The following is a 21,856-nucleotide window of genomic DNA, read 5'->3' as shown; positions in this document are numbered from 1 at the left end:
AAGCTTCATTCCATTGAGAAGCACCCCTTCAAGTGTATAAAAGTTAAAAAACCCTCCTGCAACTATCTTTCCACTGTGCTTCAATCTGATTTGAAATATCCTCAGCGGATGTAACGAAAGCTGCAGCACTGTGCAACATTTTAATTAAGTATAAAAATAAAGTAAATCTTAGCACTCCTAGTGTAAGTGTAAACAGGGCATGATCAATAACAGTCTCAATAACAGCCATCTCAATAACAGCTGCCAAGAAAGTCATTATGGATATTCTGATCTCTAAGAAGGTTGTCAGCTTTCACCTCATCTTCACAACAGATAAGTATTGAGACTGAAAAAGCTCTCCACTGGGACAGGCAGTATCCACACTGAAATTAAAACAGAGGTTTGCCTTTCCTGCAAGAAAAATATTACACATTTTTCTTTACAAGCCAGAACAATTTTGAGCTTCACTGCTCAGGTGGACAGCTTAAGAACTAGATAGTATTGATTAGGTAGAAAGAAGGGCCTGAGGCCAATGCTTCTTAGGTTTGTTTCACAACAGATACCCAGTTTTGTAAAAATCAGTCCAAGAAATATCATCATCGTATTACTTAGCATGTCAGAACAATGTTGTAATACTTTGGCTTCTAATCTGGCATATATTAACATCTCAGGCAAAAGAAGCGATACACTTCTATAAAAGTGTTTTACACTGAAATTAAAGGCCATATAGATTATATCCACATTATAGTCATAGGAAAGTCAAATGCTGCATACAAAAGGCAATATACATTTGCATCATTTGCAACCAACAGCAACAAAAATCCTACTATTTCTGTTAATGGCTTTCCTGAGCATACCACATAAGCAGCAATGCTCAGATGCATTTTCCTGATGCATAAGAAGGAGGCAAAGAATAATATGCAGCCAGCAAAGAAATTTAGTGCATGATCCAAACACCTCATTTCACCTCCAGCATCAACATACGTACAAATTTCTTGGGTTATAATTCATGGTATACCTGCCTTGTAGTAACTAGTTTATTAGTTTACTTTCTACATTTTCTCCATCTAAATCAAGCTGCTGTTATCTTCCAGGAATCCATTCAATTTTCCAGAAGCAATGTTCATCTAATTGGGTACAGCCTAGGAGCTCATGTTTCAGGGTTTGCCGGCAGTTATATCAGTGGTACAACCAAGATTGGAAGAATTACAGGTAAAAAACAAAACAAAACAAAAAACTACTTACTTTAATAAGCTTAATAGTCAACTGATTTCTTTGCATACATTACACAGATATTTGGCATATTATAGTTTATATTAGAACTAAGAACTCTTCAATCCTATTTTTATTAATCACGCTGACAGTGTTACTTTTGCTGGAAATTTACCTATAGCTGCTGGCTAAAAGCTTGCATTTAATTTATGAAGTCTTTTTAGGCTCATGGCCCTAGCTAAATTAATGTATGTAGACACCTTTTCTAACAGCATCCTCTCCAAAGTTAAAATACTCACATGGATAGGCAACTTAATCCACTTGCATAATATTTTAAAACCCAAGGAAACCATGCATGGAAAGCCATTTACAACTAACTGCATGCACTGTAAATACCTACCACCTTGTGTGTGTTGCAAGAAAGCATTTAACGAGGATTGATTTTAATAAACAGAAGAATGTAAACAACTTTACTGTTCCCTTAAAGATAGATGCATTCGTTCATGATCTAATACTGGAAGAGATTAGAAATGCAGCATTTTAATTTGTACACAAGAAAATACAAGAAAAAAGCAATGGGGGGATAAACCAAAACAACAACAGAAAACCCACCATCAACAAAAACAAAACAAAAAGTTAGATCCAAGGTTTGGGTCAGACCAATAACCCCAAACTATCTGGAGAACAAGATCCTGAGCATCTTCCTGAAACAAAATCTCTTTCGTGTTAATTGGCCTTAAGAACTTATAGTATCTGATACTGTGTCCCTGCATGACCAAAACATAATCCACACATTATCTAAAGTCCAAACGCAAGTCCCTCTTGGGGTTTGCCATTACAATGAAAGATTTAGAAATAAGGTAACATCCACTTCAAGCTTCCACCCAACCTTGGCTACTCTCAGTAGTCCCGCCTCCAGCTCAAGCTGCCTTCCCCAGCCCTACCTCCCTTGGATAGCTTCAAGTCCCAGTTGTGACCTGATTCACCATTCCATAGTCCCTTGCTCAATCAGTTCTTGTGATGGTGCCTGCATGCCAAGAAGCTTATTTTACATGATATGTCATGATATTACACCTGTGTACGCACTGAAGAACTTGAGCTCAGCAGCACTGATTGTTCAGACCATATTAGTACGTAAAGCCTTAATAATGGCTAAACAAAACCATTAATTTATTATTACAAATTTATGCATTTTTCATCAAAAATTATTCCAACTTGTAACAAGCTGAAAAAAAATCATACTGATTAAAGCTATTAAAAGGAAAAGGCATGACTTCGGGGTGGCATCTCTACTTGTATCCTCTGCTATTAGTCTTGTCCTGTTACATCAATGCAAATACATTACTCCATAATACCAGCTGAAGAATCTCAAATTTAGTCGCTTCTTCTCAAAACTAAAAAGCAGCTTTAAACTATGCAGGAAATCTTTTTCCATAAATCAGTTCCCAAAAAGGGCCCTATACAGAAGCATCCAGTAGACTAAAATCAACATCTCTAACTGGAATATTATTTTCCTGAACACTGTAATAATTTGAAATCTTTTAACACTGAGAAACTATTATAAACAGCATCTACCAGACAGAGCTCTTGAATCAACAAGTGAAGTTTTATAAAATTACAAGTCTCAAATGTGGGCTAAAAGTCACCCTTGTTGTGGGACTGCTGTCTTCAAAAGAGCCTCTGAAATGCATGACCTCTAGAGTATCAAAGAACAAAATTAAGTAAACATCCCTCAAAAGACAAAGCAGTAGCAAGCATGGTTTGTCTATAACAAACACATCTATCTCTGAGCCTGTGTCCTTGTGCATGCAGCAGTTACTGTTTATTACAGCACCCGTGTTTATTTTACCTTTTGGTGTAACCATGTACACCACACAGTACAAGTGTTCCTACCATTGTTTTTGTCAGTCAAAGACCTTGTAAACTACCAGCACTGTATGTTTTTAAATATTTATCAGTCTTTTCTCAAAACAGTATAGGAAAAATCCATCTGTACTACATCACAATTGGATTATTTGCATTTATTGTAGGCCTTGACCCTGCTGGCCCCTTGTTTGAAGGAATGTCACCAACAGACCGTTTATCTCCAGATGATGCAAACTTCGTAGATGCAATTCATACATTCACTAAACAGCACATGGGTCTCAGCGTTGGCATCAAACAGCCTGTGGCCCATTTTGACTTTTATCCCAACGGAGGCACCTTTCAGCCTGGCTGTCACATTATGCATGTCTACAACCACATTGCACAATATGGAATCACTGGTAAGAACCAATTGGGCCGTGAGGGAAGCAGCGCTGTAGCTGGACTAACAGCATAGGGGGAAACTGCATAGACCTGTGGTCTTAAAACAGTATCTAATGGGAGAATTGTCTTGCCTTATATGCAAGGAAGTTTCTTTTCTAGAATTTGGTGATTTTTACATGTATTGAGTTCAAATTGTTCTTACTGACTGGTAAGAAACGTGGCTGCCTAGCACTTCTGAAAATCAGGCAGTGAGCACCATGGTGTCAAGCACTTTTGAATAATTTTCAAAAGGTATTTGTTGTGGTGGTAGAGGAAATGAGAAAACTTATTCTAATTACGCCAGATTCATCTAGTGTGCAATTAATTATTTCAAATCAAGACACAGGGCTGTACTACTCACCTTCTTTATTCACCTTTTCCCACGTCACTGTCCTTCAACTGCACAGCGGGTGATGCTTTTTCTGGGACTCAACTACCAGCGTTCCAGGTTTATAGGGTTTATATTTATAGAAGATGAGCTCCAATGTACCTGAACATAAATGTACAGAGAAACTGATGCAACATACTGAAAAAAGGTAAAGGTACTGATGCACTGTGACAAACAGAACTTTTCACTGAACAACAAACAAACAAACATCAACAACAACAAAAAAGAAGAGTACAAGCAGCATAACACACTGCAAAAATTTCTGAAATATCACACTATATAAAAGTAGACCATCTTAGAAAATAATTCACAGTACATGTGAAAATCTAGAAAGCTTATCAGTGAAGACGTGTATAAAAAATCCACAGTGACATATCCCAGTTGCACAGAATAACTTTCATAATTTGATTTTTTTTTCATTTTTCATTTGATTTTTATTTTTTTCAATTAAAAATGAACATTAAATTCTAATTTGAAATCTTTTAAAAGTAAAATTTCCTTTTAGGAAAAGAGGAAAACATATATTTGTCTTAAAAGCATATCTATGTACTTAATACATATAATGTATTTAATACATTTTTTGCTTTTTCCCCAGTAGTAGCAGCTAGCAAAATTCAACATTAGTCTGTCAATCTGATGGGGCCAAAATGACTTTACCATGTAAGCATCCAAAAGTTAGTATTCAATCATTCAGAATGAGACTGCTGCCTTTAATACTGTATGGTGAAAGACTGCATGTAGTCTCATACTGTATTTCATTATTAACTGAACAGCCATGACAATGAAATCAAGGCTCATATTTAGAGTCTTGTACAGGCAGACTAAAATTTAAGCAGCAAATTATTCAATTTTATTAACCTGTTGGTTCAGTCAAGCTATCTTTGGATGATCCCAGAAGTATGGTTGTTACATGTATGATTTCTGAGACAAATTCATGAGGTTTTAGTAAGCACGAAGGATGTGAGAAGAACAGTAAGATATACGAACAGTTAGCTGCTCTGTAGCTGGAATGCTAAAAAGGGCATGCAAAATTACTGGTCATATTTTTTTCAGGCATCACTCAAACCGTGAAATGTGCCCATGAGAGATCAGTTCATTTGTTCATCGACTCTCTGCTTCACAACGACAAGCAAAGCACAGCATACTGGTGCAACGACATCAACACTTTTGACAAAGGAATGTGCCTCAGCTGTAGGAAGAACCGGTGCAACACATTGGGCTACAACATCAGGGAGGAACGGCTCCCAAAAAGCAGACGGCTCTTTTTGAAAACAAGAGCACGTATGCCTTTCAAAGGTTCGTGGGAATGCCTGTTGCAGTCTCCAGACTGATAACAAAATGGGATAATGAGCCTAGGCTTTGTGATTCTGTTTATTCATTTATTAAAGCTTATAAAATCTATGGTAATAATCAATTTGCTGAGACAATTAAGAATCCCAGTAGGATTTCCTGATACCCTTTCATCAAGATCTTGACTCTTAATATTTTTACAGGAAAAAGCTTGCTGTGGCTCTGGGGCCTCAGAGCTGCTTAGGGCCCTGATCTACACGATTTTCCTATAACTGGCTTGTGTGAATTGGTTACAGCATATGGAGCTATACAGCCAAGTCAAAGAAGCACAATTGCTCTGAGAAGTCTGTAAAACCTTCTCTTCCAACTTTTCCCAAATTTTGTCTGTAGATGGTCTACAAGGCTACACACAAATTATTACTTTTCAGACAATGGACAGAGAGCAGAATAGATGGACTTTAACAGGGCAGAACTGTGGCACCAAAAGTGACTGGTACTCCAGGCTTTATCTCTATTAAATTATTTCGTCAAGAGCACCGTAACTACCTAGGCTCAAAGAGAGAATCCATACCGCCTGCACAATCAGATAGAGGGATGCAGTCTGACAGGGAAATGACGCCCATCTGCCCATCTCCTCACAAAATGGCCTGGCCTGGCTGCAGGCCAGTTAACCCTCAGTTGTCAGGGAGCCCACAAGGCCACTCCTGCTGTTGAGCAGACTTCCACATGCCACCAGGAGGTTTTACATACGTTTTAAAGCAGGACCATGTGTGACCAACAGCAGGATGCCTTTCTTCCAAGTTATTTTTGGTGCAGGGCCTTTCAGCGCGTCATGCTTCCCCTCACCACCTCCTCCGAAGGCAGTCATTAGGCTGAGGCGGGCAGCATGAAATGGCCACCTGGCCCCTGGCCCGGGGCACCGCTCACAGCCGCAGGCCACCAGGCATGGAGGAGACGCTGCCTTGGCCCCTCAGGCTGGTGCCATCCCACAGCCCACTCACCACCACAGCCCGTCTTCCTCAGGCTCCCCCAGCCCAGAACCACCAAACAGGGGGTTCCCCTCAGCACCTCACACCACTGAGGCCTGCCCCTTCAGCGGGGCACAGCCAGAAAGGGGGCCTGGAGGGATCCTGAGGAGAAGTGTAAAATGATCCTGCTTCTATTACACAGCTCGTTTTCCCACAGTGCCTGGTGCTCAATCACACAGAATCACTGAATTTCTAGGTTGGAAGAGACCTCAAGATCATCGAGTCCAACCTCTAACCTAACACTAACAGTCCCCACTAAACCATATCCCTAAGCTCTACATCTAAACGTCTTTTGAAGACTTCCAGGGATGGTGACTCCACCACCTCCCTGGGCAGCCTGTTCCAGTGCCTAACAACCCTTTCAGTAAAGAAGTTTTTACTTAACTCAACTGGCAGTTTTTACTCAACTGCCATACCACAGATTAAAATTATTAAAATTAATGTACTATTAAAATAATTTTGGAAGTCTTCCACATACAGCTGTGAACTACATGGTGATGACCACAGAGACATCTGCTCAGCCCTGACTGACACTCAGAGCAGCTGAATCTGCTGGATCTCCTTACACTTTTTTTTTTTTTTTTTTTTTTTATAAATGCCACAGGAAGCTGCTTGTGGTAGATTTACATATTTTTAAAGGCCGTGTCTAGTTTTCAGTGTTATTTTGCTGCAGCACAGTTAAGTCACCATCAGAACTGGGAAAGTGCATTGCTCTGATGACCCTGAATCCACCACCACACACCTGGACACAGAAATACCATCTCTGCAATGTTTTTTTTTTCTCTGGGTATGGAGATAGGTATTTTACCACAAGCTGCAACTATTTCTTGTTGGCATTGTTTTCCATTTCAAACATGTTTCATTTTTATGCTTGGAAATGGTTTTCCTTTAAGAAAAAAAGTTGTTGGCATGTACCCAGATACCAATACCCCCAGACAATAGTTTCCTTTCATAAAAGTTCCAAAACAAGGCAGCAACTGCGGGAGGATGTGTATAAAGTGATCTTTGTAATACTCTTAAAAAAAAATGTTTGAAGATCATGAGAAAGACTCAAACAGAAGAAATTTGAGAAACTCAGCATTAAATCTCACAATGCTTTATATTTCTTCATGAAATCTGACATTCGATTTTTCAAGTTAATGGATTATATTCTGAAGCATTCGTTAATCCAGCTCAAACAAACAAAAAGCAGTTGTTACAAAGAAGTTAACATTCATAATAAGGCCATGATTGGGACCCTGAGTCAACCAGAGCTTTTATACAAATACACTCACCTTTTTCCTTAGAGCAAGCATCATAATAACCACAGCAAAAGCCTAAGCTTTTATAAGACATTAAGAACATATGTTACAGCAATCAACTTTCACATGAATAGAAAACTCAGAGCAAGGCAAGATAGTAATAAGTGATCCATAAACAAGTGTCTGCCCACTTTGTCCTCATCAGGTTTGCTTTTGTGGTTGCCAGCAAAGAATCATCCATTTTGCTTTCTGCACAGTGGCACCTTTTCAAAAGAAAATACATTGTTCACTAACATGCAGTAACTATGAAACAATACAAAAACATAATTTTTCTAGAGAATACCTTCCATTATGAGAATTCAGAGCTCTACAAAAATCTATCTGTAAACTATACATGAAAAGATTATTCCCTTAGTAGGACAGCTGTGCCACTCAGAGCAGTAGCATCATCAGTGAAACATGGAGTGGGTGAGAAGAAATGAGGACAGAGCACCTTTCTTCTCAAAAACTACTGTGCTACAATGTTTAACAGTTTTGCATGTGTAGTTGGACTACAGTGCAAGAATAAACACATCACCTCTTAATTCTAACCAAGTGCTCTCTGGTCTTTGTTAAATAAAAGTTACTTAGGGTTTCCTTCATTAACAAGTAAATCTACCACTTTCGTCCAGAAGGCAGTTGGCAGAGAGCAAAGCAACATTTCACTCTGCAGAAATGCTTTAGAGCTGACTATCACCAATACAATTGAATGCCTGGCTTTACTTTTATACAAATAGTATATCCTGATAAGTGGTGTGTAAAATAAAAGCATTGGTTGTTAATACTTTTATTTAGAAAATAGTAGATTTGATGTTGGTGTCAAAACTAAATTAAGAGCCATCGTGCTTGGATATCTTCAAGATGAACACACTGAAGTGCCATCCTCACCCAACAACTTTTCCATAGTAAATTTAAACAGTTACTGCCAAATCTTTTATTTTGGTAAATCACCAGACAGAAGTGTTGGACCTTCAAATCTAGCTGACAATATTTGTGTGCACATGGTCTCTAATTGTATGGTGTTGTTTTTTTTCTTTCTTGTTTTTCTTCCTCATAATTTACTAAATGTCAAACCACTCATACTCAGTACACTGATGATTCCTTAGGCATTCTTTATTCTCAGAAGCATGTCGTTTTTTTTTTTTTTTTTTTTTTTTTTTTTCCCGTTCAAAGACTTTCCTAAACACTATTCTTCTAGAAACCACCAAACCTCAAAGCACTAATGACAACTTTCTTAGAATAACGTGCTTGAACAAAGTCATATTGTTAACAGATGCGTGTTAATCACAATGTATCATTCTGCAGTCAAGGAAAGTTCACTAGCCCTCTGTTTTGCAGGGAGATTTTCTAGCTAGTCAGAGAAAAAGCCCGACAAAATTGCATAAAGTCTTCAACCTGTGCTGTACAATCCCTAATCAAGTCCAGTCGTAAGTATTCTTTGCTAGCTGGATAGAGAGCTTGCCAGACTTTCTAACAATTAAAGTTCAGAAAAGGTGAAATATTTCCCAAGGAAGAATGTTTTCTTCTAAAAGAGAACTCTGCCTAGGTTTCCTCCTCCCCACCTCCCTCCCTTTTAAATAGAGCAATGGGGCCCCAAGACCCTAGGGGATAATGCAACACAGCAACAATAAAAAAAACAAAGCTTTAATTTTAACAAAATTGATTAAAAATAAAATGGAAGTATCAGTCAAGTTTCTGCATTGAAAGGCGTAATTATTTTGTCTGAGAAATCTATTGCTTTTTTGACCATTTAACTCGTCACTGTCTAAATTCTTCCTTTCTACAGTCTATCATTATCAGTTCAAGATCCACTTCATCAATGAAATCCAAGGCAAGCAGATAGAACCAACTTTTAGCATCTCTCTGACAGGAACAAAGGAGGATGCTAAAAATCTGCCCATCACAGTGTGAGTATTGATATTACATGTCACTGTAGAAGTGAAATACAAGGTGCCAATTTACTGTATTACTTGGATAATGAAGCTGTGAATGATCTGGTTTAGTACTGTTAGTTGGAGATGAACCGGAAATCACCCCCTCTTCATCCATACCCCTTAAAAAACACAATTTTTGATTTACAAAAAATGCATGAATACGGTATAAGATCTCTATGAAACAAACCCTGTGATATTGGAAGTTTCTTATAATGCTATAATACACTTATGTTCTGTTGACCCCTTGGCTAACACAGGGTAGTAATCAATTACAACATAAATAGGCAACTGTAATTAAGGTAAAGAATTTTGGATATTTCTCATGATGGAGATATTATCTGCATTGACAAATGAACAGGCAACAGTGTGGGCCAGCCTTTGCTCTAGCAGACAGAAGGTATAAAAAAGTACTATTGTGGAATACATTTTGTCTTGCCACTGGTGCTTCACCCCTTGTCCAAGCTTCTCTTACTTTGTCTTTTTATTCTTTTAACAAGTTGCCAAATTTCACCACTAGAGGAAGAGTATGCTAGAGACAGTAATGTTACTCCTGGAGAAGGGAGAGTTCTTTCTTTGATTTCAAAGAGAATAGATTTTTTTTTAAAATCCATAATATCAATAATAATTGAGATAGCATTATTCTTTTTTGTTTACTGCAGTCTTGAAGGAATTAATGGGAATAAAACCTACTCTTTTCTCATCACACTGGACACTGATATTGGTGAACTAATAATGATCAAATTCAAATGGGAAGGAACTGCAGTTTGGGAAAATATCTGGGACACAGTTCAAACCATAATACCATGGAGAAAAGGCACCCGCCGACCAGGACTTATAGTGAAGACAATACGAGTGAAAGCAGGGGAAACACAGCAGAAGTAAGTGTAATGAAAACATCGTTTTTCATTCTGTAATAAAGCAGACATTTGGCAATCTAGCTATCCTAGTTCAAATACATTCATCTGAGCCCCCACACTCAAATCTATTAGGAGTTTTTCCACACACCACCTCTGACATTTTCTTTTTTTATTATTATTATTTTTTTTTTAATTTTATTGTCTCAGATTACACTGCATTATTTTACGTGACTTAAAAGAATTTCTTTGATCCAAGGTAAAAAAAATTAATAGCGGAAAACATTATGAATTTAAACTGAATTTAAGGCATGAAAACTTGGGCGACAATTTTATTTGTTCTTAGGAACAGAGGATAGAGGAGTTAGCAAACAGATACAAGGAAGAACTCAAGTTCTGCACTGCAATTTTTCTACACAATTGTAAATAATATTTGATCATCATATCCTATCCATAAGTTGCTATCTCACTCCAGAAGGACATGAAATTTCAAAGAAACAAGATACAACAGAAGATAAACAATGATTTCAACATTAAGGCCATGCAAATTCATATTCCTACTTGCAAAGTATGACAAATCTCAGTTATTTGCCTTTCAATATATACTTTTTTTAATATTCTGAAGGCAAAGTAAACTGGTAGTTTCCTGCCCTGCCCCAGTTGCCTTGGAACTGTATCCACAAATTTGAGTGTGGTAGTACTCTCTACATACTGCAGTGCCATTAACACTTATGAAACTGCTTTTTCAGAGACATTTCAGTCAGAAGACAGAATAATAAAATTAATAATGATTCCTACTGCTTTAGTTATTTGAGAATTTTTAACAGCGTTTTAATTAAGGTGAATGAGAAAACTACATCTTACCTTGTAAGTGTGGCTCAGCCTCAGATGGTGGCCTTTCCCTGGTGCAGTGCCTTTCTTACCAGCACCAGTTAAAACTACTGCAGACTTTCTGTGGAACAGTACTTATTGGCAGAGCTACGTCTCCTTGATGCTGACAAAAAAGACAAATTAGACAGTTTAAAGAGATTTTTATAAGGTAATCCATGTGTGTTGGGGTGGGAGGAAGGGCAGTAGAGGGATCATATTTTCTTAGTCTTTTTCCTCTCTGTAAATGTATTTTGTAGGTATTTTCCTCCTCCTAACTCAGTACTTCGCACATCTCTGCCATAAAAAGTAATTGTTTCTCTAACATCTCTTGCTGTTTTTAAAGTGATGATCCCAAATCAGTACCAACATAGCTGCCAAATGAAATTAAACATACTACACAGTACAAATTAGAGAGCTGTATGAAAACAGATTTTTTACCTTGATAAAAGTATGAAAGCTGTGAAAGGGTCATGTCAGATATACTCACTTTTTTAACCAAGAAACTCCACTCCAATAGTACTGTGTCAATAACACAGAACAAGCCAATTACTACTGATGTACCACTTAAGAAATTCTGGAAAAAGGTTAATTGATATGGGGAGTTCAGGCGGTATCTTCAGGAACCTAATGCTATTTAGAAGCTTTTTTGCTGTAAGCAGAGGCAGGAGTTTTTGTCAAGATTTTAATGGGCATTGCTTAAACAACGTTTTCTTTCTGTGCAATCTGGGATGTCATGTGAAAGCAAACAAAGGATAAATACAGTAAAAGTCAAAGTATTTAGAGAGCACACTTTTATACATATAGTATCCCTAGAAAATAATATTATACTTACATTCTGCATTTTCTTTCTAGAATGACATTTTGTTCTCAAAGTATTGAAAACGTTCACCTTTATCCAGCCCAAGAGAAAACATTTGTGAGATGTGAAGATCGCTTTCGGAGACAAGAAAAGTGAGCAAGAACAAAAGGAAACTACTTACCAAAACATACTCAAAATACCACACATCTAGTAAGATATTTTAAAAACACACAGCCATGTAAAGCATAAATTTAAATACCTTGATAGTTTCAGGGATGATGAAGAAAACGCAAAAACGTAGACGTTGTGATAGAGTAACTGAAATGCACTTTGTTCATCTGCTAGACTACTCTCAGTGATCGATGAGCAATTTCATTAACAGCAACTGTTAACTTTAAATTCTTTAAAACTTTGTAAGAATGTCTGCTCGTTAGAAATACAAAGGTTACTATTTGAAAGAAACATCTTTGAAAAAAGGAGTTTTAATTTCCAATTAAATGCTTTGAAACATTAATAGTGACTACTATCAATTAAATCTTTCCTAAATTATTTCTGGAAAAGGTGAAGTTAAGTAATAGTAAACATACTCCCGAGTAGATAACGTTATCAAAGATTTTGAACTTCTAACTTTATAGCCTTCATAAACTAGAAAACATCTCAATGCATAGAAAGCTTGAGCTATCCATTATAACTTGATGACAAGCAAAATAACTATAACACCTAGAAAAGATGTCCTATTGGAAAATGCTTTGCTGTTTAACCATTTTAGAGTACTAATTAAAATTACTAGTAATTTAATGATGCTTAGTGTACTGCACACAATTGTAGCACAACTAAGTTTTTAACTTTTGAATTAAAATCATATTGTTCATGTAATGCCTGAGATTTTTAGATTTTAAATCACTGTATAGCAGATTTTAGCATGATTTGGAACTGTATTAATAAATTATAATGGTCAAAACTTTATCAAATATCTTCAGTGTATGTACATTTAAAAAAATCAAATATACAAAATTCCATTGTTTCCTATGTCAGAATATAACTACATAAAGAAACACTATCATCTCAGATTACTCATGCTTTATACTTCATACAATAGCATTAATAAATATGTACATCAAAGTATTTCATTTGTCACTTTATAATGGTAAGCACAAGATTAATTAAAATTATGTTTATGACTATTCTGAATGTAATTTATTTTAAATATTCTCTAAGTAGGAAAAAAATGTAAAATAGCCACAAGACCTGGAGCAAAGCATATTTTCCATACCAAGATACGTAGGAAAATACACCTTACCAGGATTAAAATGATTGATTTGAAAAGGATGACAAATGGGAGAGTTGATCTGAACTGGCAATCCTGCAAGCATGAACCATCATCAGATGGTGAATGCAGGCAACTTTGCCAGTCATCTAGAATACTAGACTTCCAACTTTTAAATGCCATTTTCAATGGCTAGCTTCTATTTAAATAAACAGGAATACTGAAAACAGAAAGAGAAGGACTGATTAAATACAATGTAAACTGAAGCATACTTTACACACGATAATGGCTGTGCTTCCAGACGTGTAAACTTTAGAGGCTGATTTGATATTAGAAAATGGACACCTGAATAGCATCTTGACTATGAGAAATCCTTCTAGATTTAGGTACAAATTCCATGTAAAGAAAATCTTTAGATCTTCAAAGCAAGCTTTGTGCTTTCATAGATTTTGCTCAAAAAAGTGCTTCATTAACACCAGCATATTTCAGCTATGTCAAAAATAGAATTTTTAAGCAAGGAATTCTGTGCTTTGTTATACTCCAATTATCTAATAATAGCTTTGTTAGAGATTTGTTTTGTTCCTTAACGTAAACACAGAACATATTACAGTCACTTTATTCAAAATCATAGTAAAATAAACGAGAAAGTCACATTACTGAAGAGGGAAATTTCAGTACAAGTATTCCTGAACCAGCCATATAAGCATTAGACTTGTTTTTAGATGGTTTTAGCTACTATGAAGAACAAAATAAAAAATAATTAAAAAAAAACAAACACCGCCAACAAGAAACAAACCAAAACCAGCCTTGGACAGAGTTAATTTCTAGAGACCCAGTGACAGCACTTTGAGGTGAATGAAGTTAAGATGGACTCTGTCCTGAAGACAATAAAAAAAAGCAAATTTCAGTGTGGTCACTTCCATGCGCAGCTGAAGGCAATTTGATTTTCCAAGAGCAGAGCAGTAAAGCACAATGAAAAATAAGATGGGGGTATGGTGTGAAGTGTGTCCAGATACCTCAAATTATGCCTCTCCTTAGATCTTTTGCAGAATTCAATTTTCTGGGGAAAAACATTTTTCTAGTTCAACTGCAACATGCCAGTATAATCCTCAGATAACACACTTTAAAAACTCCTCTAAAGTAAAACAAAAATTAGGAGAATATTCAATATTTAAACTCTTGCTGATACAAATAAATTTATTCTGAAGTCTTTAGGTCTTTTTTTTTTTTTTTTAAATTGTATGTCCAAATAAATCCTGTCCCAAAGTTTTTGATAACCCTTACACTAATTTCTAATATAAAATTGACATTAAGCCTATGTTGCAGCATACTTATAGTCTTACATATCCAGAACATAATATCAAGGTCATACTTCTGATTCCAAGTGGTTACAGTGGTGCCTCACTTTGTGCTCACTGGAATTACCCTGTATCACTCCAGAAACTGAACTGAGACCCTGAAAGCCATCAGAGGCCTATCTCTGTCAGCACAAGCACAGCTTAGAATGACAAAGAATGCTGTGCTTTTAGTCACCTCTGTGTAATAACCAGCATCCAATATTCTGAAGTAAATCTGTGTGTTGTTTTTTTTTGTTTGTTTTGTTTTGTTTTTTTCCCCCTGAAAGCAATACTGGAACATTTAATTAAAAGGCAAACTATTTCATTGACTTGTAGTCTTCACAGTTCAAATAAAGTTTCATTGTTCAAGAGGAGTTTGTGATGTGCTTCTCACATTCATACAATTCTGACTATACGTGCTTCAACAAACAGAGATGTTTCATGAATAAAACATTAAGAAATATGATTAAGTGAATAGTTATAACTAGGAACTATTAGGTCAAATATTAAACAACTACTTATGTTCTCATTGGTTTCCTCAAACACATTTAAAGAAATACACATATTTTGTATTCTACATGCACAGGCATTATTTGTATCCCTCTGGCTTGAAATCCAAGGTAGAACTTTAAATACAACCACAATCAAATCTATTGGGTATCTATGATACTGATATACAGAAGGGATTTGCTCCAAGTGATTCTTTTAATACCTTTTGCCCTAACATTGCTATTTAGCTAAAAGGGGAAACACTTCTATTAAAAAGTCATGGGGAAAACAAGTACTGTAAGGAAGGAACTCTGAATATGCTTTGATTAAATCAAAGCATATGCTGCCCAGTTCGGGAAACAGATGTCTAAGCAGGCTATTCTTAACAAACAGCTCTAAGAATGAAAGACTGCTTTTAAAATCCAAATTCTGTCAGCTCATCTTATCACTTAAATCAATGATACAATACAAAAGAAAAAACACAGACCCAGCTTGGCAGTTTTAAAACACCTTGCAGATTTCATCCTTCAAATAGTCTGAATTGTGTGTTCAAAACACTGTAGGTATGTCAGTTGGGGTATTCAACTTCAAAAATAAAGTTATTTCACAAAGTATCGTTCACTAGCTATGGTGACAGGCTTGAATACCCCAAGAGTCATGTGTTCCCATTTTAAAGATGAGAATAAAGCTTTATTTCTGTGATAATAGAAGTAATTTAAAGACATTCTAAGGGCTTTTCCTTAAAAAGTTTACACAAGAATATTTACTTTTGCATTTAACTTTACAATTTGTAAACAGAGATGCACTTTGGAATTACACAAGTAGCGCAATGACTTCTCATTGCAACTGCCCCTATACAGTGAAAGACAAAAAAATAGAATCTGTATATTCCTTTTTGCTTTCAGGGTTCAAAAAGTAAATGGATCTTCAGAAGATGATTTCATCAAGTCTATTTATTAATGCATTTCAAGTTTCAAAAAACCTTACATATCTTTGCACAATACTTTTTTTTTTTTTTGCAATTTTAGTAAAAATTTCCAAAGTGAACAAAAAAGATACTGTATAAAACACAGTGGACATGAAATTGACAGTAGTATTCCATTGCCTTGAACTTTTTTTTTGATTTACCACATCTTGACTTGCAGTGGAGAGTTCAGTGCACATTTCTCTTTTCAGAAAACATTTAACTTAGACTCAAAATAAAACAGGGCAGCACTTCTCTGCCAAAACCCTACCACAGGATAACATTACAGGCAAAAAATTTACATGTTAAAGTCTACCACGCTCAAGAAGTTACTAAGAACTCTTGCTGAAGAAAAGTCACCATTTTAGAAATGCAAACCCACTTCCAATCTTTGCACAGTCTTAAAACAAATGTATTTAAAATGATTTAAAAGCAACTACATACATTTCTAACTAGTTAAGATCATTTAGAATTATTTATATAGTCTATTGGACTGGGGTATCATGTACAAAATTTGTCTCTAAACCATGTACAAAAAGCTGTATTTTGAAAAAGTCACCACATACTGTACAAGTTTACAAGGAAGAGATCCCATTATATTCAGTAATATTTTTGGCCTTGCTGGCTTGCGTCACATTATGAGAATGATTGTGTAAACCTTATACTCTTAAGAAACAAAACAAAAACAAAAAACAAACAAAGGAAGCCTGTCCAACCCTTAGTAAATTTTCTCCTAAGCAAAGCCAGGAAAATTATAGCCATTTGCGCCTCTAATTAGCTGGGTGCTTTTGGAAAACAAGCAATAAATATATCACGAGCTTAAACATTTTGTTTGTAATGCCCCCTTTCATCTCCTGCATAGCAGTAAGCACCTTAAGACATCTTTTGTTTTCACTTTTTAAAAAAGCCAATTATTTTACATTCGTAACAAGAACTTTGGAATGGGACATTGTGCTGTTGAACTTCACTACCGTTATAAAACATTTCTGAGAAAGTTGGTAGTCCTAACTACAATTTAAACTCTGCCACAATAGCTGGGCAAATCACTACTTTAGTGGTTATCAGTCAACAGTATCATGCTGAAAAGTTATCCAAATATCTGATAAATTAAAAAAGAAAATAGACTACAGCTTTTCTTTCTTTCCACATCCCTTGGAATCATTAACTTAATTATCATACTGCAAGAATAGCTGAAGATCCCAAATGAACTGGTTGCAAATTTTAAAACAAGTTGAATAACAGGCAGAATTTTCTACTAAAGCATGGAAATATTACATCTAACTATTCATTATTTAACTGAATAATCAGACAAATTAAAAACATTTATGCTGAGCTACAAGAAATCATTTATATAAAACAATTTGGAAACATTCTGGCATTAGCAAAGTTTGCACACCTGCTATATATCTCTTAAAGATCATTCAATCTTGTATGCTATCACTTAGCAGCTGTTTGATAAAAGATGAAATGAGTGCTTGAAACAACTTCGATCATGATAAAAAGTTTGATTCAAAATTGCTGTGTAAAGCATCACAGGATCCTTGACCATTACACACATCATCCTCTGTTATCCTGAGTATGTCAATTAAACAGTAATTTCTTCATTAATAGCGGAAAAGTTTTATAATACAAAGAAACATCCATATTGCAATTCTCTTGTTTACAATTGCACACAAGTACGGGTGTACGTAAGAAATACATGTCTGCATATAACAATGTATATACATTGGCAAGTAATGTCTCCAATGTTGAGGTGGTCTAGCTTCCTAGCCTTGTCTGGCAGTTGAAAAATATATATATTTTTTCGATTCTTGAATAGAAGTTTTACTACAGCCATATTTGCCTGCAAGTGAAGAAAATGCAGCAATGAAGAGCACAGAAGGGGGAAAGAACCATGATGCTCTAGGACTTTGTGCCACTAAATTAAAAGTATGCAAGAAAAACACTTTTCTTCTTTTTGAGCCGGAAGATTTACTCATCAAAAATTAACCATTTCCACTTGCTTTGAGGGCATATCATGCCTTTTCTTCAATTTCTCAGAGTTTGACTGGGGACAATGACTTATATTAGGTTTTTCTTTGGAGTGAGTTTTCCCATTGTAGGCACTAGGAAGAACCAAGGCAAAAAGCTGCAGTCAGTGTCTCATATGTCCCATCTGATAACTCTCTCGGGGCCTTTGCCGCTGTGGTGGCTGAGTGGTTTGTGGTGGTCTCCTCCTTTTTAAAGTGCCTGTTTCAAAGAAAGGCACGTTATTAAAACAAATACAAAGGAAGAAACGATCTCCAAAAAAGTTGCCCTGGCCACAGAGGTTAGATATAGCCACTTTTCTGAAAAGCTTCAGATTTAGACCTGCAAGGTTTTAAATATATGATCAAACGCATGGAATATTTACAGAATGCATTCTGTTATCTCAATAGTAGTTCCTTTAACAGTAAAATTCTTACAAAAGGTAGCATGATATAAGAAATGCAAGGAACTCAGAGTGGGAAAACCTTTTCAATGCTTTCCTTTGAAATGTATTATAGGAAAATAAGGCAAGAGTTACATTTTTATGAATTCATGCCAGGAGTACAATTCCATTTTGAGTTTCATAGTGCCGGGCAATGAAGTGTAGGTTGGGACACCAGAAATTTCCCCTTCAGAATAAAACAGTTGAGTTGATAAAACATTTCTCTGCTTACCTGGAAGTGGTTTATGAGGAGGCAACTTTGGATTACTGCTTGGAGTATGAACACTGCATATCTTAATGAAACCAGCCATTAACATGATCAGGGCAATTCCCATAAGCAATACTGCCCACCAATGAGCCTAAAAACATTTAAAAAATGTTTTTTTGTATGAAGGAAAGGCATGCATGCACATGAGACATGAGTCATTAAATACGGCTCTCCTTTGCCTTTAAAAAGTCATCAAAAAGCACCGAAACATCACCTAAAAGAGCCTTACATTTTAAAGAAAAGAAGTTGTCAAAGTCCTTACACACCAAAAAACCACCTTAAGATTCATTCTATTATCAGAAGAGTATCTCTCAGAACATACTTGCACTACGGCAGAGCGATATAAGCCTAAAACAATAGTTTATATAACATCGACCTGGCAGCTATATGTTTCTTTATAGCTCCTCCACCCAATCCATTACTAGAAAAATGAACCATCAGAAATGCTAGAGGTCAATACACTCGGTTCCTTAAAACAATGCAGAATATTCAAATATGAAGCGTTAAAATGTGAAAATACAATGAGTTAAAAAATATGAACATCAACACAAAAACATTGTGGTTTGAATAGATGTATTAAGATAAAATATCTACTCAAGACACTTGTTTTCATTCCCTCCATCTGTTAAACAATTTGCTGCACTCAAGGTGCTTATAGAAAATACCAGTGAAAACAAGGACTGTTTATACTCTGAAGAATACTGAAGTACTGCACATATATAGTAATACTTATCAGCTGTGAACACTGATTAGCAAGAACATTTTATATTAGACTGGAAAGACAAAAAAACTTACCACAATCCATTCTGCAATATTTTCATATAGCTCTGGATTAAATATCGCTTTCTTTAATCTAGCTAGAGGGCCATCAGCATCTACTAGCCGACATCTCATAAACACATCGCAGTAGCCTTTGAAATCATTACAAGGAGATCCAGGTTGCAAAGTAATGGTTTTACGACCAAAATGTTTCTCCCACCGGTTAGAACCTGTACTTGCACAAGTACTCGGGTCCACTGCAAAGTGAATACAAATCAGATTAGTTCAAAACATTTAAAAACGTATGTGCATGAATACCCTAGTGTTCAATTGTTCAAAATATTTACTTCTGAAAAATTTCAAGTTATTCTGTAAAACAAAATAGATTAGTTCCTACAAAATACAAAGCAATGTCTACCTGAAAATAAGTATGAACCAAAACAATAGTATGATCTCAGCCTAATGATAACTACAAAAACAAATCCTGTCAGAAAATTCCTCAGATACCTACTGCTATATTCATACTTATACAATCCAGACAAATCTTACTTTTTCTCATGCAGCAGACATGACACAGTTCTCTATCGTCCTTGCCATCTGAACTAGCACACGTACATTCCTCCAAGCCATACTTCTCACAGATAGAGCCAGCACATTGCTGTTTGAGACAAAAGCAAGAGAACACAAGAAATCAATTTCACTTTTAAGCAAACTGACATTAGGAAAGATATTAATTTTTAATAGCTGAAAGCATAATTGCAGAGATGCTAAAAAAAAAAAACAGCTTGAATTTCTTCTGAAGTTGTTATAACAAAAATGATTGTAACTATCCAATTTCAATGCTTAGTCTTACTTGAGAATTTTTAAAGGTGGTTTAACTTTTTTTTTCTTTAACACTATCTTCTTTTAGGGTGCTCTGCAAAAGCTTCATGGCACTGGAATGCACTGCAGTTCACATTCAAACATGATTACTCAAAACCGTGATTCATAAAACAAATCAAGAGCATGTCTTCAAAAATACTTTCCCTCAGAAAATAAGAATAAAAAATTTATGGCAGGAAATATTGTGTATTCAATTACTGTGGTATGACTCTTCAAATAAACTCAAATTAAAAAATCAGTTTATTTACAAACTTGTTTCAAAATCAAGTAACTCTATACAACCAATTCCTCTATCTTCACAATGACTCCTAAGTTTATAATAGATTTTTAGCTAATTATTTCATTTAAAAGTGAATTTTGAAAAATGAAGAGTTAGAGCAACAGTAGTTACAGTTCTTTAAAAGGATGACTTTTGCTTGTTTCTCCTTTCAAGTAAGCGTAGATCAACTTACAAAATATTTCCCATCTATTTTTAATAGTAACTGCCATGGACTGTATAACCCAGGAAACTAATGGCAGTTCACAGTAATTCCATATCCCTGCACGTGTGTTACATGCACATGGCAGGGAGGGAAGAGCTGCTTGACAGTAGCTGCTGCTTAATATTTGTTGTACTTTCACAGTTATCTTGACGGAAATCTATAAATAAAATGTTCCTATTAAAAGAAGATTTTTCTTACATTGTTCTCCATTAAATATTGAAACGGTATCACTGCAAGGCACAATGTTTAGCGCCTTGCAATAAACAACTGCAGTTATATATAATTGTAAACAAACAAGAACATACCCCATTTAGGCAAACTTGTGTACGTCTGTTGCAATCCGTGAAATTTGGTTTGGGCTCAGAGGCTGGACAGAGAGCACTTACACCATTACACATTCCTTCTCTCGCACAGTCAGAATCATTTCGACACTTATCAGTCTTTAGTTTGAAAGTGCAGTGTGCAGTACAGCAGGGACCTTGACTAGGGCTAGAAACAAACAAAATATGAATATAAAGAAAAAGTGAACTTTTATGAAGAAATATTCATCTTGAAACCTTCTCAGAGTAATTTATGATTTGTGCCAAGTAAAAGGTAAATTGAAAAATATTTTCCTGCCCTTGAGGTTTCTGCACAGAATACCAACTTCTCAGTTCATGGCAGTAATCAAACTGTTTGCAACATATAAGAAAAACAGTACAAATGCATCTTAATTTAAGATATACAGAAAATGACAGCATCTCAAATCTTGTGTATACAAAATGTTAAATTAGCAAGTGAACAAAATTAGTTCAGGAATAACTGATGAGTTTGACAGTATCGGTTTCATTACAATCAATAAGCCAAGATTTAGTTGTCACTGATGTAACAATCACAATTTTTTTTTTCCTACTTTCTGCAGAAATACCACTTACACTGTTCAAATAAATGAGAAAAGGTAAGGAGACAGGTCAGAAGAGCTTATATCAGAAATCAGAGGTAGCTTACAAACATTTTGTGAAGGAAAGACTTTTTGAAGAAGCCACATAGCTTAGGCTTC

General features: G+C 35.7%; 2 protein-coding genes across 3 annotated transcripts in view; one reads left to right on the top strand and one right to left on the bottom strand.

The window, feature by feature from the left end:
- Window positions 1–14,898, top strand: part of LIPC (lipase C, hepatic type) — a 73,731-nt gene extending 58,833 nt beyond the window's left edge. For both annotated transcript variants that reach the window (XM_068695559.1, XM_068695560.1), the window contains exons 5-10: window positions 1,074–1,191; window positions 3,222–3,455; window positions 4,919–5,161; window positions 9,250–9,370; window positions 10,057–10,275; window positions 11,974–14,898. In XM_068695559.1, coding sequence (XP_068551660.1) covers window positions 1,074–1,191; window positions 3,222–3,455; window positions 4,919–5,161; window positions 9,250–9,370; window positions 10,057–10,275; window positions 11,974–12,076 — 1,038 coding nt within the window. In that variant the 3' untranslated portion in view covers window positions 12,077–14,898. The remainder of the gene's footprint in view (window positions 1–1,073; window positions 1,192–3,221; window positions 3,456–4,918; window positions 5,162–9,249; window positions 9,371–10,056; window positions 10,276–11,973) is intronic.
- Window positions 14,899–15,948: 1,050 nt separating this feature from the next.
- ADAM10 (ADAM metallopeptidase domain 10) overlaps window positions 15,949–21,856 on the bottom strand; it is a 47,817-nt gene continuing 41,909 nt past the window's right edge. Inside the window, exons 12-16 of the mRNA XM_068695555.1 lie at window positions 21,123–21,306; window positions 20,003–20,111; window positions 19,490–19,710; window positions 18,659–18,785; window positions 15,949–18,206 (exon numbers count right to left, since the gene is read on the bottom strand). Of these exons, the coding sequence (XP_068551656.1) occupies window positions 18,112–18,206; window positions 18,659–18,785; window positions 19,490–19,710; window positions 20,003–20,111; window positions 21,123–21,306 (736 nt within the window). The 3' untranslated portion in view covers window positions 15,949–18,111. The remainder of the gene's footprint in view (window positions 18,207–18,658; window positions 18,786–19,489; window positions 19,711–20,002; window positions 20,112–21,122; window positions 21,307–21,856) is intronic.

The sequence above is a fragment of the Anas acuta genome, chromosome 12, assembly GCF_963932015.1.
Source record: "Anas acuta chromosome 12, bAnaAcu1.1, whole genome shotgun sequence".
NCBI classification, from domain to species: domain Eukaryota; kingdom Metazoa; phylum Chordata; class Aves; order Anseriformes; family Anatidae; genus Anas; species Anas acuta.
This window is presented reverse-complemented; position numbering and strand designations above follow the sequence as displayed.